This window comes from Condylura cristata, unplaced genomic scaffold (assembly GCF_000260355.1).
Source record: "Condylura cristata isolate star-nosed mole 26May11 unplaced genomic scaffold, ConCri1.0 scaffold00014, whole genome shotgun sequence".
Taxonomy (NCBI): Eukaryota; Metazoa; Chordata; class Mammalia; order Eulipotyphla; family Talpidae; genus Condylura; species Condylura cristata.
The window spans coordinates 134,934-149,945 of NW_004567115.1; the positions used below are offsets into that span (position 1 = coordinate 134,934).

At 38.4% G+C, this 15,012-nt stretch overlaps 1 protein-coding gene across 2 annotated transcripts; it reads left to right on the forward strand.

The window, feature by feature from the left end:
• Positions 1–4,101: 4,101 nt before the first annotated feature.
• On the forward strand, positions 4,102–14,259 carry COMMD2 (COMM domain containing 2). Of its 2 annotated transcripts, none has more exons than XM_012724762.1 (5): positions 4,102–4,219; positions 4,309–4,386; positions 4,994–5,076; positions 5,606–5,728; positions 13,620–14,259. In XM_012724762.1, the coding sequence occupies exons 1-5, from the start codon at positions 4,153–4,155 to the stop codon at positions 13,815–13,817; spliced, it is 549 nt and encodes a 182-aa protein (XP_012580216.1). In that variant the 5' UTR covers positions 4,102–4,152; the 3' UTR covers positions 13,818–14,259. The 2 variants fall into 2 exon arrangements, with proteins under 2 accessions (XP_012580216.1, XP_004682172.1); XM_004682115.2 differs by having other exon boundaries at positions 5,606–5,779; positions 13,620–14,255.
• The last annotated feature ends 753 nt before the right edge of the window (positions 14,260–15,012 follow it).

Genomic DNA, 15,012 nt, shown 5'->3' on the forward strand with positions numbered 1-15,012 from the left:
CCTCTCCTGACATACCCGCAGCTCCCCTCAGCAGTTTACTTCCATGATCTGCCTGTTCTGCTCCCCACTCTGTTTCTGGTGAATCCTCTCACTACCCCTGCACCTCTGACCTGTACCCCAGTTCTGCATGCATAAATAAATAAATCTTTAAAAAAAAGAAAGAAAGTATATTTTAAAGACACATGGAAATATTTGTACATATGATTATTTGGCGGGAGGTTGGCAAGCGATATTTATGGAATAAAGAATCAACAGGTGTTGTGAATTGTGATACTGAGTGAGGAGGATAATATCAAAACCAGTAGACATTCTATATTTACATATGTTGAAATTTCTATAACACACAAATCAAGCAAAGAGCAGCAAGGAAAAGTTAACACACCAACTGGGAAAAAATGGGCTAAGATTTTTTTAAATATTTATTTATGCATCAAGAATGGGGGACAGGCCAGAGGGTGGGAGGTGAGAGGAATCACCAGAGAGAGTGAGGAGCAGCACAGACAGAACCACAAAAGCACAGACTAAAGGGAGCAGCGAGCTGGTCAGGAGAGGTCTGCTGTATCATGTGGGTCACCTTCCTGTGGGTGGGTGGAATTCATTGAACTCCTGATTTAGCAGCTTGGGGATAGATTCATAGTGCTGTGCTTTAACCTCTTGTGCCACCAGGGAGGGTCCTAATATTTTTATTTTCATGACACCATATTTAAAGATATGATTGTAGATATGATTATTTGGCGGGAGGTTGGCAAGTGATATTTATGGAATAAAGAATCAACAGGTGTTGGGAATTGTGAAACTGAACGAGGGGTAATTACGGGTAATTATGTAACATAGTTACTGGAATCATTAGTGACTTCTTTTATTCATCAATATTAGATATTTATTACATGCTAGAGATAGAAGGCATAAGAAATTAATGTTTTTTGATAATTAGCAAAGAATGTGATATAGCAATTTGTAAATAGAATCAACATGGAAATGAAAGAATCCTATACTGTTGTAGAAAACTAAGAAGTGCAATATTTTCAAAAGTGAGGTTTCATTTTTATCCATCACATTATACATACATTTAAAGAGGAATAATCCCCCCTGTTGACAAGGAAATGCTGAAAGGAGCAAAGCAAATACTAAATTGGTTTAGGTTTTCTAGAGAGACATTTGGCAATGTAGCCAAACCCCCAAAGCACATGGTTAGGAAACAGGCTTCAGTGTCAGCCAGCCCAAGTTGAAATCAAAGCCAAGTGTTTTAACTGTTCTGTGGTTTAGCTTCTGGTCTGCGGTGGTGGCACCACCGCAGAGGGCTACTTAGAAGTAAAATCAGGAATACTCACCAGGAACTGGAGCCAGCCCTGTCATAGAGTGCTAATAGTCTTCACGATGGTTGTCCTCCAATGTCCTCAGGAAATCTGAAGTGCATAAAGATGTATGTACAGATTAGTTTATCTTTTCATGATTTGTCAAAGGCAAAATGTAGAAATGCCTGGTTAAATATATTTCTGTAATCTTTACCTTGCAATACATTGTGGCCATTAAACATAATTATATTGACACTCATGTACTAATTATTTTCAAAAAGGAAATGCAAGCTTAAAAAGGATAAATGTAGTTGAAATTTAGTAAGGAATCATAGTATTTTTTTATAAGTTCATATATACATCTGTGCTATGGCATTTTAATTGGATATAGAAATGACTCAAATTTATTTTTCTTTTTGAAGGTCTATATTTTCTGTATCAAACTTACTGTTTGCATAAATTTTAAAATAATTGTGTTCCATATTGTGGTGACTAGTTGTATGTGTCAATTTGACTCAAGTGAAAATTGTCCAAATAGCTCGTAAAGCATTATTTCTGTGTGTCTGTGACAAGGCTTCTGGACAAGATCAGTATTTGTATTTGTAGGTTAAGACAAGAAGATTTAGCCTCCCCAAGTAGTTGAGCATCAACCAACCCATTAAGAGCTCCAGTAAAACAAAAAGATAAAGGAAGGGGCAAATTCCTTTGCACTTTGAAGTGAGGATGTCAGTCTTCCGCTCTCAGACATTACAATGCCTGGATCTTTGATTTGAGGCTTCCAGATTGGACACCAGTGACTTTCCTGGCCCTCTACTTTGCAGAGGACAGATCATGGGACTTCTCAGCCTCCAAGCATCATATAGAGATAGAGATAATGAGACAGAGAAATAGCCAGAGACAGCGACAAACACAAACACACACACAGAGATAGTCATGGAGATAACTCCCAGTCTGTCTCTCTGGAGAACCCTGACTAATAAACCTATGTTCCAAATCTTGGCCCAATTTTTTTTTTACGATTTATTTATTTATGCTTTCAGAACTGGGGTACAGGCCAGAGGTGTGGTGGGTAAGAGGATTCACCAGAGATAGAGTGGGGAGCAGAACAGGCAGATGTACTGAAATACACTGCTGATGGGAACAGCGGGTGGGTCAGGAGAGGTCTGCCATGCCATGTGGGTCAGCTCCTTGGTGGAGGATCGAACTAGTGCTGCAGTGGCTTCGGGGAGCTTCATAATGCAGGGCTTTAACCCATTGCACCATCAGGGAGAGCCCCTCTTGGCCCAAATTTTAAAAATTTGAAAATGAGAAAGGATGGACAGCACAGAAATGCAAAAGTAGTATGACAGTACAAATCTCTAAAGAAGATAAAAATAGAAGACATTTGGAAATACATGCCTTAATAATCAACACTTAAGAGCAGTCACTAAGATTAGTAATCATCAGCTGTGTATATAGGGTTCTGTCTTATCAAGAGTCTTGGAACAAATAGCCTGTGTATTAGGGTTATTTCTATTTCAACTTGTATTTGTACTTCAAATTTTCTATTTTACTTGTGTTCTTCCTAACAGCAGAGCTGGCAGCAAGGAATGGTGCTAGTTAATTTACTCAAGTACTCTCAGGTGGCAGCAGTGAGAATGTGAGCAAAATGGTATTGGGGGTAGGATGGCTGAAAAGGTTGTAAAAATATGAAAGAAAGGCAACTGGAATTCACTCCCCCTACACCCCAGGTACTGAGAAACTTCAGAATAAACCTCAGAATTGTTCCCCCTAAGCATATAAGTCTGGAATAATCACTCCCACCACCCATCCCACCTTGGCTGGGGCTGGAAGTGTGCTGGGAGCTGCGGGAAGCCACCCATCACACACATGCCCAGGGGTCAAAGGTATGAGGTACACAAAGGGATTTACCTGCCTCCCCTCCCCACCCCACCATGTACACCCACCCGCAGTCAGCTGCACTGTGCTGGCCCCAGTTACCATAGAAGGCCTTTACAAGTTAAGCTCTGTTCTCACTGAACATTGCTATGTCTTGATACCCTAATCCCATCCTAATCCTAATGCTAACCCTTCCAAGCTCCACAATGCCTTTCTGCCAGCACATCCCCATTCTTCCCACTAGAATTGCAGGATCTTGCTCAGATGTTAGAAGCACCTAGTGGTAACAAGAAGCCTGGATGGAGAGCTGGGGAGGAGAGACCTGGGAGGACAGGGAGTCACTGATAGATGAAACAAGATTGTGAGTTGAGTTGGTAACCAAGGGGACTGGGTGTTGGGTTGTGGGCTCATCAAAGTATTACCTCACTTGTGAGGTATGGATGTGTGTGACTGGATTTCCCTTCAGAAAACCAATAGTTGTTCAACTACTAAGAATGAATGTAGCTGACAGGGCTTGCCCAGCTTTTAAGCCTTTTAAGTCTCAACTCTTCCTGGGCCACCCGGTCCATCGCAGAGCAGAATTAAGCTCGTGGCACAAACAAAAAAAGTAAAAATAAATAAGTCACTTCTTGAGCTGATGAAAAATAAAATTTCTTATTGGTAAAAAATAAAAATAAATGCTAAATAAATAGAAGCTAAATTCCATTAAGGGGCATGTCGGTTTTAAAACATCCTCTCATCTTCCAGTGTCCACCACCATGCACCCAGTGGGTTACACCTTCAGGAGATGCTTTGCCAACTGAAGAATTTTCTGACTCCTGCTTGCATGGCAGGAGGCATTTGAATGAAAGACAGTCGTAGACCGGAACCCAAAGCTGGGGATACTAGGTCGGCGGAACTTCTTTGAGCTGGGACGCGGGACCCGGAAGTGGCCCGGGCAGAGTCGTCGCAGCCGAGTGTGGTCGGCTGCGTTTTGAAAATGTTGCTGGACCTGTCGGAGGAGCATAAGGAGCATCTGGCCTTCCTGCCTCAAGTGGACTGCGCGGGTGCGGAGGCGCGGTGCTGGAGGGTGGCGGTCTCTGGCCTGGGGAGGCGGGGGAGTTCCGCGCTCACGGGGTCCCGGCTTCCGTTGCAGTGGTCGCGGAGTTCGGGCGGATCGCGGTGGAGTTCCTGAGACGAGGCTCCAACCCTAAGATTTACGAAGGCGCCGCCAGTAAGAAGGGGAGGGGGCAGCTTCGCGGCTGTGCGGGGTGGTGCTGGCCCTCGCTCACTTCCTGCAGAGGACGGGATATTGCGGCCCCTGCCGTTTTGTTCCTTTTGTAGTAGGATAAAGCCTCAAGGGCTCCATTCGGCACAAGTCTTGCCCCGCCTGAAGGAGCTGTGAGATTTGTAAAGCTTCTCTTAGGTCAGTTTCCTCATGTGTCGGGCATTACACCATCTGCCAGAGGTGGTTCTAAGGCTTAAATACACCGTAGATGTGTGGAATAGCTTGGGGAGGCACAAATGTCTTGGGTTTGATTATTAATTGTCTCGGCTATTATTTTTGCTGTAGTTGTGTGTTTTACCAGTGCATGAGGAGCGTTTTCTGAGATTGTCAGCGCTTTTCGAGTTCCTCTTCAGGCAAGTTTGTAGGAGCCGGAAATTTATTTATTTATTTATTTATTATTTAGGAAATAATGAAGGCATTTGGCTGGGTCTTGAGAAAGAACATGAGGATATTACCTATGTGATTTTTTTGATTGCAGAGATTGAAAATACGGACTAACGTATATACTTAACAAGGATAAATTTCACACAGTTTGTTCATTTTCCCCTCTCAGGAAAACTCAATGTGAGTAGTGACACTGTCCAGCATGGTGTGGAAGGACTGACATACCTCCTTACTGAAAGCTCAAAGCTCATGGTAAGGGATTCTGTGGACTGTTTTTTATCGATCCTAAAAAAAAACCTTGGGATATTTTCTTATTCTTTACATCATATACCCATCAGGTACCTGAGCATTTTAATACGGTTGCTAAATGGTTTATAAGTTAAGTTAGTGAAGCCACATCTAAACAGTATGACAATAATGTGATGTGTTAGCATAAATTAGAATTGCTTCCAATTCTGCTTGTTATTAAAACATTATATCATGGTATAAATTCTAAGAGGAAGGATACTTGAATGACTTCAGTTTTTGGTATATTGGCAGTATTAGAGTTGAAGAATTTGAGAGAAAACTGGGCATTTGAATAATGAGTTTTTATACTTACAATGTTTTTGTGTATTGTGTTTCAGATCTTGGAGTAGCAGACAAAGGTTGTATTTGTAATGAGTGTTTCTTCAACTAGGCAGAAAATAAATAATAGCATGTTTTTATGTACATCAAGCACTCATGCTTTTTCTAGACAAAGATAAATTTTAATGTTCTGTTTAACTTGCTTAACTTTAAGATTTCTGAACTGGATTTCCAAGACTCTGTTTTTGTGCTGGGATTCTCTGAAGAATTGAACAAATTGTTGCTTCAGCTCTATCTGGACAACAGAAAGGAGATCCGAACTATTCTGAGTGAATTGGTACGAGACCTTCCCAATTACCAAAACCTTGAATGGCGACTAGATGTACAGGTATAGCATTATTTTTTGTTTTTCTGTTTTAAAGATTTATTTATTATTTATGCATACAGAATTGGGGTACAAACCAGAGGTGCAGGGGTGGTGAGAAGATTCATCAGAGACAGAATGGGGAGCAGAACAGGTAGATCTACGAAGTACACTGCTAAGGGGAGCAGCGGCTGAGCCAGGAGAGGTCTACCATGCCATGTGGATCACCTCTGAGGCGGGGATTGAACTGTCACTGAAGTGGCTGCTGCCAGCTTGCAGTGCTGTGTCCTAACCTGTTGGGCCACCAGGGAGGGTCATAGTTTTATTTTTTTAACCTTACATTGAATATGAGATTTATATTAGGTTTATGTCCTCAGATTTTTTTTATATTATTTACCACTTTATTCAAATGCTACTTTGACACTTCAATCTGAAAATGTTCATTCTTCAGATACTTTCACAGATAGGTCATTTTCTTATATTTGTAATATGTTTGAATCAATTTAATTTCCAAAGTTTGTAAGAAATAGGTTATCTTGGAAAAGAAGGCTCTGCATATTTGTAAGGCGGTGCTTCAATTTTTGAAACTTTTCTATTTAAATAATAACATACATACACTGTAGTACATGCTAAAAAATATTTCTGTATAAATTAATGTTACTAATATTCCTAGACCCCCAAAATAACCTACCAAATCAGAAGATTCTACTTCTGAATAGGGTAGGAAACCTGTATAAAATAAACTTCTGGGGAATGAGAGAGGAGCAGAATATGATTGTTAAATGGATATATTATTTCAAAAAGGCTATAGCTCAAATAGTTGAGTGTGTATTGACACAGTCCTCAAAAACTCAGCAGAAGGTGCTGAAATTTCAGAAGGGATGAAGGAATAGAGAAAATCAAGATAAATATTCTAGAAAAAGGAAACAGCATAAGTTCTAAAGGCCCTTGTGATACAGGAATGAGCAGATGAACATGTGTCAACAGCATTCCTTCCCAGTCTTGTTACATGTAGGAATGTTAAGAAAATTCAGATGTCTCTGTTCACCTCCAGAGATTCTTATCTATTGATATAGGGTTTAGTCTGGGCATCAGGATTTATAAAAACTCCATTTTTACTCAGGTAATTTTAGTGTGCAATTGAGTTCATAAACCACTGTCATTGTGGATTTTTCCTGATTTGCAATAAAGTAATCTAATAGATTATAAAATTTAGTTAGAGGGGTTTAACAATTTAATCCAGTATTACTCAGATAGGTATTTTCAAAGCATACTATATAAACATATTATAGGCTTTATGAGAGTAGGTACTATATTCACTAGGATGTCCCCAGCACAATGCCTGATTCATAGTACACTTTTAGTGCTGAATATAAAAAAAGGAGAGACAGTAACAGCTTCTTAAAACAAGTTCTTAAGAAGTGATACATCAGTTATTTCTTATGTACCAGGAATCAGGTGGTATGGATACCTCAAAAAAAAAGGTGCCGTTTTTGCTCTTGGGGACATGGTAAACAGCAAGTCTTATGGGGGTGGGAGGGAAAAAACACTATTACGTTTAGGTCCTCTCCTAATGAAGGTGAAAGGAGATGTGGGTTTGGTGGTTGTTTATGAAGTTCAGTGGTAATTTGTCTTGGAGATCTTTTCCTCATGTGGACTTTTGGGGGTCCAATAACCCTTTGATCTTTCACTGTCTTTATTGAGATGTTTTGAGCTTTCCCATTGTGAAGAAATGCTTACAAGTTAAAAACAATTTTCCTCATTTTCTGAAATTTAAATGAGAGCTTATTTCTTCAGTAAAATGAGTTTGAATAGCTGAGTTACCACAAGAACTGATACAGTATAAACTTAAGACTTTCTTGATTGAATGTTTCTCATGTGGTAAAATGCACTTAAGGACCAAAAAAGCTACTCAGAGAACTAATTAATCTCCTGAGCTCATTTATTACAAGGGATTTTAACTGGAGTAGACTCTTGCTTGTCAGATGAAGACTGGCACCATGGCTAACAGGATACAGCATCTATCATTTTGACTAGCTGATTTTTTTCCTGGAAAATGGTAATGAGTAAACAGTTCTTAAACTAGTAGGTATTGTATAGTTCCTTTTTAAAATAAATCATTATTGTGTACTTTTTTAATAGGAATATTTCCCATACTTTATAAATTACTAACACAATTAAGATTCTTTTAATAGTGTCAATAAACGAAATAATTTAAGAGTGATGACTCAAATGGGAAGACTGTTTTGGCTGGAGATCATTTCCTTTCAGCACCTTGAATGTGCCATTCCATTCCCTTTAGGACTCTAAGATTTTTGCTGTGAAATTGTTATGCATGGTGTGATTTTCTTTAACTGCTTTTAAGATTTTCTTTTTATCTATTTTTTGTCATTTTAATTATATTGTGTTTGATGAATATTTATTTAAGTTTATTTTATTGGGAACACTTTTCACCTTTCTGGAACTGGATGTGTGTTTCTTTCCACAGGTAGAGGAAATTCTTGCCTATTATTTTTTCAAATAGAATTCTTGCCCCTTTTTTTCTCTTTTTCTCGATCCTCTATCATGTTGTTTCTTTTGGTATTTTTGCATAAGTTTCTTAAGTTTAACCTTTTTTTTTTAATTCTTTTTATTTTTTGCTGGTATTTTTAGATGCTCTCTGCTACCCTTTCTTCCAGCTCAATAATTCTCTCCCCTGCTTCAATTTGTCTACTATTGAATCCCTCTGTTGTATTTTTTTAGTTCAGCTTTGTGTTCTTTAGCTCATGATTTCTGTTTGGAATTTTCTCTGTCATTGTTGTAGTTGTCATTTAATTAGTCCATTGTTCTCGTAATTTCGGTAAGCATCATTAAGACTGTTGCTTTGATCTTTTCCTCAAGTAGTTTATTTACTTCAGTCTCTAGTATTAGGATCTTTTCCAAGGTTTTGTCTTGATCCATCAGTTGTGATAAACTGGATAAACTCCACTGTCTCCTCATTATGTTTGGTACTCAGTGTTTAGTGGATTAGACTAAACAACTTTTCTTTTCATTCCCGATGTAATCAACTTGTACCAGAACTGAAGGTTTCAGGTAGTAGGATGTACACCAGTTGTAGGCCTGGAGTAACGGCCTGGTGTGCTGGACTTTCTGCTGTATAGGTTAAAGCCTTATCACCAGTAAGGATGACTGGAGCTCAAGGTCAGTGTTGGATAGTGACCTTAGAACTCAGCCAAGGGGCTATAGTTTCTTGAGCCAAGGAAGGGATCTGCCACCACTGTCAGCTTCAGGCAGTTTCAGGCTGCAGCTTACCTCTAGCTGTAGGCTACCTCTGATTTCAGAGTTTTACAAACAGAATTTTCCCAGTGACTCAGGCAATTGGGGCAGGGAGCTGAGGGGTGGAGTGCAAAGTTGGGCATGTACTGTGAATGATTGCAGTCTTAGTAGCTGGTAGGCTGACTAGAAACCCTAGGAGCACAAGGGAGGATGGAAGGTATTTCTTGGGCCAGCAACAACTAGCTGAGAACAAGCCCTGGGATGGTACTGATTGTGGCTTGTTCCTAGCATATTCTACAGCGTTTTTCCTAGAGGTACAAGTTCTAGCAGTTAATGTGGGTTAGTGCCGCCTGGTACAAGAACTGAGTGGAAAGTGCAAAAGCCCCTGATCACAGAGTGGTGAGGTGATGCCCCTTAGATCCTAGCTTATTATGTGACTTGAGTTGTTATGATGTCCATCCATGCCACAGCTATGTAGATTAGAGAAAAAGCCCAGAGTAAGTGCCGAGCGGTGTCTCCTTTTTGCTCTTTTGGACTGTTCCTCTTTTTTGCTCCTCATGCCTGGATGAAAACACTCTTCTCTCCTGTACTGTTCCCTGGTGATGGGGTATTCATGGTGGGAGTAAACCTTTCAATTCCTAGGGAGACACATTGTGTTCCCTCTCTAACGTCTCACCTGACATTGGGTCACAGTGCCTACTTGGCACTCCTGGCAAGACTGTAATCTCAAGTTATCCTTCCCTTTCTGTTATTTTTGCTTGTGGTGAGGCTGACCCTCGAGTCCTCGCTTTTTTCCCCAAAGGCAGTCCCTCCAAAATACGGTAAGTCAAGTTTCTTTTGTCTATGGGAATAAAGAGCTGATTCCAAAATCCTGCTTGAACTCTTATATACATTTCTTTCTGAGGAATAATTAGGACTGCTTATATATTACTAGAAGATTGTTAGTAATGTTATATAACTTTTTTATCTAGAAAATTTAAAGGAAAGTATAGCTATGTATCTGGTACAAGTTCTTTAGATAATATGTTTAAAAATTGGAGGATAGACAGAGAGATCGAAAGCCTTTCCACAAAAAGTTCATGTCTTAATTTCACACCTGTGTACATTTGGTCCAGCTATGTCAGTGCAGATATAGAGGAAAAAGAAATATAAACAATGTGTAAATGAATGAATATTTTCAGTTATATGATAGTCAGACTATACGTCATATCTATGATCTTCTGTAGTACAGAAATGATTTTAGAGAGATATTTTACCTTAAAAATAATCTTTTAAGTTTGGGGACTAGCTCATACAAAGGGCAAATTGGCCTATTTACAAATTATTTTGGAACATTTAATATTCAGTATAAGTATCCTGGGTTCTCTTGGAAGCCCAGATTAGTTAGAATTAATTGGAAGAACTTATTAGAATATTCTATGTTGTGGTGTCAAATTTATCTTAAAATTTCAGAATTAGAATTGTTATTCACTTAGAATTTCTTCAAGTGGCTACTTTTCTTTTCAGCATGACTTCAGTTGCTTTTGATAAATGCCTTGCTTTCTTTTTATACAAGAACATGTTTTGAGCTCATCTAATTCCTGTCCAGTTCTTGAATCTTCTAATTACATCAAAGAAGGTCCAGTTTCTTTGACATGAGAATGGCTTTTAGAGAACAGACTCTGATGTGGGGATTAACTATTATCACAAGCTCATTGTTTCTAGTAGTTTTTTTTTTTTTATGTTAATGGTACTTATTAAAAAAAATAGGAATATATCATGCAAACCAAAAATTATAGATTTTTTTTATTGAAAGAATAATAATAGGGCCTATCTTGGTGGCTCAGGGGTTGAAGACAGTGCTATCAAGCTGTAGCCAGCCACTGCAGCACCAGGTCAATCTCCCAGCTGACCAAGGAGGCTGACCCATGTGGTGCAGCAGACCTCTTCTGTGTCACCCCCTGCTCCCCTCAGCAGTGTGTTTCAGTGCACCCAGGCAGATGTGCTGCTCCCTACTCTGTCTCTGGTGAATCCTCTCACCCTGCACACCTCTGGTCTGTACCCTAGTTCTTGTATGCATAAATAAAAACACACCTTTAAAGAAGAATAAGAATAGAATAAGAAGAATAGAACAAGTACCCGTTAGCATGCAAACTGGTAACTTTGAGTTACCTGTGTCCTCTCCTAATTGTCTCTGCGAGACCTCTAGAGATCCCTGAATTTTCAGTCTTTTTTAATAATTTTTTATACTTTTTTTTCAATGAAATGTTTATTTTTTAGACTTACATGTATTCTTCAACCTGCTTTTTTATTTTAAGTAATATAAAAGTTTATTTTTACATTATTTTGTGCCTTTTTCCATCTCAGTTGTAATCCCCAGGGGCTTTCCATCACCAAATCACCCATGTGCCATCACCATAGTCCATTGCATTTCCCTCTCCCCACTGTTTTTTGATCCCCTTCCCCCACTCTACCCCATAAAAATGTCTCTGGTATATAGCTGTTCATTATTACTGTTATTTTCTCACCTGTTCCATTAATATTCCTGCTATGAGTGAAACCATCTGGTATTTTCCTTTTCTTTCTGGCTTATTTCACTAAGCATGATCTTTTCCAGCTCCATCCATGTTGCTAAAAAAGGCATGTGTTTATTTATTTATTTTTTTGGTTGCTGAGTAATACTCCATTATGTATATGTACCACTTTTTAATCCAGTCATCCACTTTTGGGTATTTGGTCAACTGACACAAGCTACGCAACCTCTGTCAACAGACACAGGATGGATGGAGGGGAAATGTTCTGAAAAATCAGACTTTCCACGCTGACTTATGTTATAACCTCTCTTTTTGGTATAATCGTAATATCAAAATATTCTGAGCAACCTTCAGCTTACAATTGGATTGCCTCAGCCTCATAAGGCCCTACCTGGCCCTGACAAGCAAGCACTGCACCAGGGTGAGAAATTCCACTTTTGTCAAGTCAAAAGTGACTTGACAGCTGGCTGGTAATAAAAGTAAAAGGGCTGTTTCTGCAAAGTCTCTCTCACTGAGGGATGGAGGAAACCGAAATCTTATCACTCTACTATCACTTAGCCTTCTATTCAGCTTCTAAGAATCACTCAAACTTTCTACTGTCTGGCCTTTATATGTGGAAATTCATCCAAGTAGCCTATTTAGAGCTAATCAGGTTTTCTACCTACTATACTTCACATAAGTCTTCTAACTAGTCTTTCAGAAGTCTACTATCTAGTCTTTCGATAAGGAAATTCACCTAAGTCTCCTATTCAGAGCTAATTATGCTTTCAACTGCCTAGACCTCAAGGAAACTCACTTAAAACTTTTAACAAGTTTCTTCAAAGAACTTTTCTGTAATTTGATTTGCAAGAAATTTCCTCTTCCTGCCTCCCAGGATGTCTCCGGTAGAAAAAAAACCCATTAGGTAATAGATAAGGTTTAAGGGACTTTATTTTAGTTAATCTTCACTATAATAATATTGGTCTTAAACTTTGTGCATCTATGTACCTGTTTTTAGCCTTGATTGACTTTAGAATGTTATAATCTCAAGTAAAGTTCAAAAAGACCCCAGACTATTCTTAGAAAAAAGGTGATTGTGATCTCAGCCTCTTTCTTATGCTAATGACGTCCCTCTGCCTGCTTGAAATGTATAAAATAAACTGCTGCTGAAGTCAGAGCAGGAAGATTTGCACCCAACTCCGACTCCATGTCTTCCTCACTCCCGCTCCCCTTAACTCCGCAATTTTTGGAATATCAGCTTGCAGATGTCCTTCCCACCTTAGGGCCCTGCAGACAGTCAACCTGCTTTTTGACTGAACATTTTCTTTTTAGATTCATCTATAACAGTTTATATTTCCTAAGTTCATCTCTTTTCTTTGCTAATTAGATAGCATCTCATGTATAGATATTCTTAATTTGTTCTTTACATTGTTAATGAATATTTGAGATGTTTCTAATTTGGCTCTTGCAAGCAAATTTTATAAGCAAATGTGTATGAGTTTAAGATACATTGCCAGGAGTGGAATTTTTAGTAATGTATATTGTTTTCTGAAATGATTCCTATCACTCTCACCAGCAGTGGATGAGAGTTCACATCACTACCACTTGTAACACTTCATATGGGTAGACTTTTAATTCTTGGCAGTCTGATAGATATAAGACAGTAACTTACGATTTTACTGGTCATTTTCCTGATTTCAAATAAAGTTGCACGTACTTGCCACGTTTTTCTCTTGTTGAGGCTTTTTTTGGTATAAATATTCTCAGTTTCATACATTCTGGATACTAATCTTCTGTTTGGTTATATTTGTTACAAAAAACTTTTTTTGTCAGTTTGTGTCTTTTTTTCCTACCATCTTTGTTTCTTTTTAAGAAAATGTAATTTTACTGTAGTTACATTTACCAATTATTTTCCCATTATGGTTCATGCTTTTTCTGTTATCTTTCAGAAATGATACAGCCTTTCATACTGTAAAGTTGCATGCATAAAGTTGACTTTTCATTTTGAAGCTTGTGATTCATCTTAAATTTCACTCTTATATATGGAATGAAGTAATTATAAATGTGTTGCAGGACTATTGATATTTATTATGCTTTTATTCCATATAAAAATCAAGCTTGCAAGCAGAAGTCTCAGGCAACAGATTAAACCATCAGTGACTATAAAGCTGCACCTTCATCAGAATGATGACCACAGCACCAGAGTCTTGAAGACGGACCCAGCCACCCTGCTCCATTTGGTTCAGCAACTGGAACAAGCATTGGAAGAGATGAAAACGAACCATTGCAGGAGAGTTGTCCGCAGCATCAAGTAGACCCATTTGAAGACTTTACTCCTTTGGAAAAAGTGTGCTTCAGAAGCACTCAGCACTTACTTTGCAGAATTTGTATTAATTAATGAAAACACACAACTTTCATGAAATTTATTTTACTGTGAGAAGATTCTGAGGTCATAACAAAAAGCTGATGTAAATTTCCCTTCCATGTGTAAATGTGGCCAGATCCTTGATAAATTAAGATGTATTTTCAATTTTAAATATGTAAATGTGATTGAGTGAACTGGGAATGAACCTGTTCTGTTTATATTTACCTATTGGTGAATATCCTGTTTTTTGCTATTTCTTTTGACTGCTTAACTTCATTATTTATCTCCTTATTGAACAAAATAAACTTTTTTTGTCATGCTAATTGACTTAAATTATACTCCAAGTTGTATGATTATATGTTGTATTTTATCAAGGATTACTTTTTCCCCTAGTATCAAGAAAACCTAAGAGATAATATCATTTTTTATTTCTAAATAATAGATGCAGGAGTAATAAAATCATTTTATAACTTTCTGGCTATAAATTGTGATCACTTTTTATAGTCATAGTTGAATATAGTAAAGAGAACAGAGGGGAACCATATTTATTACATTCCCAACAAATATCTCTTCTTCTTTAACAACTTGATTTTTATTTTGTTTTTTAGTAGATAGCCACCAGCTATTGGTCTGAAAAAACCAAGATGCTCTGTGTCATGTCATCCTGATTAGCGTGGAGGGAGACTTAAGGAGTGGCAGACCTAAAGAGAAAAATGTCATGGTAGGTGGAATAAGAGATTCAGCTTTAAATATTTAGGGGTCTTATTCTGAAAAAAAAAAAAACATGGGCCCCTGGCAGTGCAGAGGGTTAAAGCACAGCACTATGAAGCTATCCACAGCAACTTTAGCAAGAGCTTGATCTCAGGCCAGGCAGGTGACCTTCAAGGGGCAGCAGACCTCTCTTGTCTCACCTGCTGCTCCCCTTAGCAGTGCTGCCTGTTCTGTTCCCCATTCTGTCTCTGAAGAAGCGTTTTGTCCTCCACACCTCTGGCCTATATCCCAGTTCTTACATGCATAAATAAAATAAAATCTTTTTAAAAAAGCATCCCCATGGAGCAACCCAGGAAGGCCTTTGAAGCAATGAGACTCAGCTGTACTCTATGCTCCATCAACTTCTTGCCTCCTAAGAATTAAAAATGTTCAGG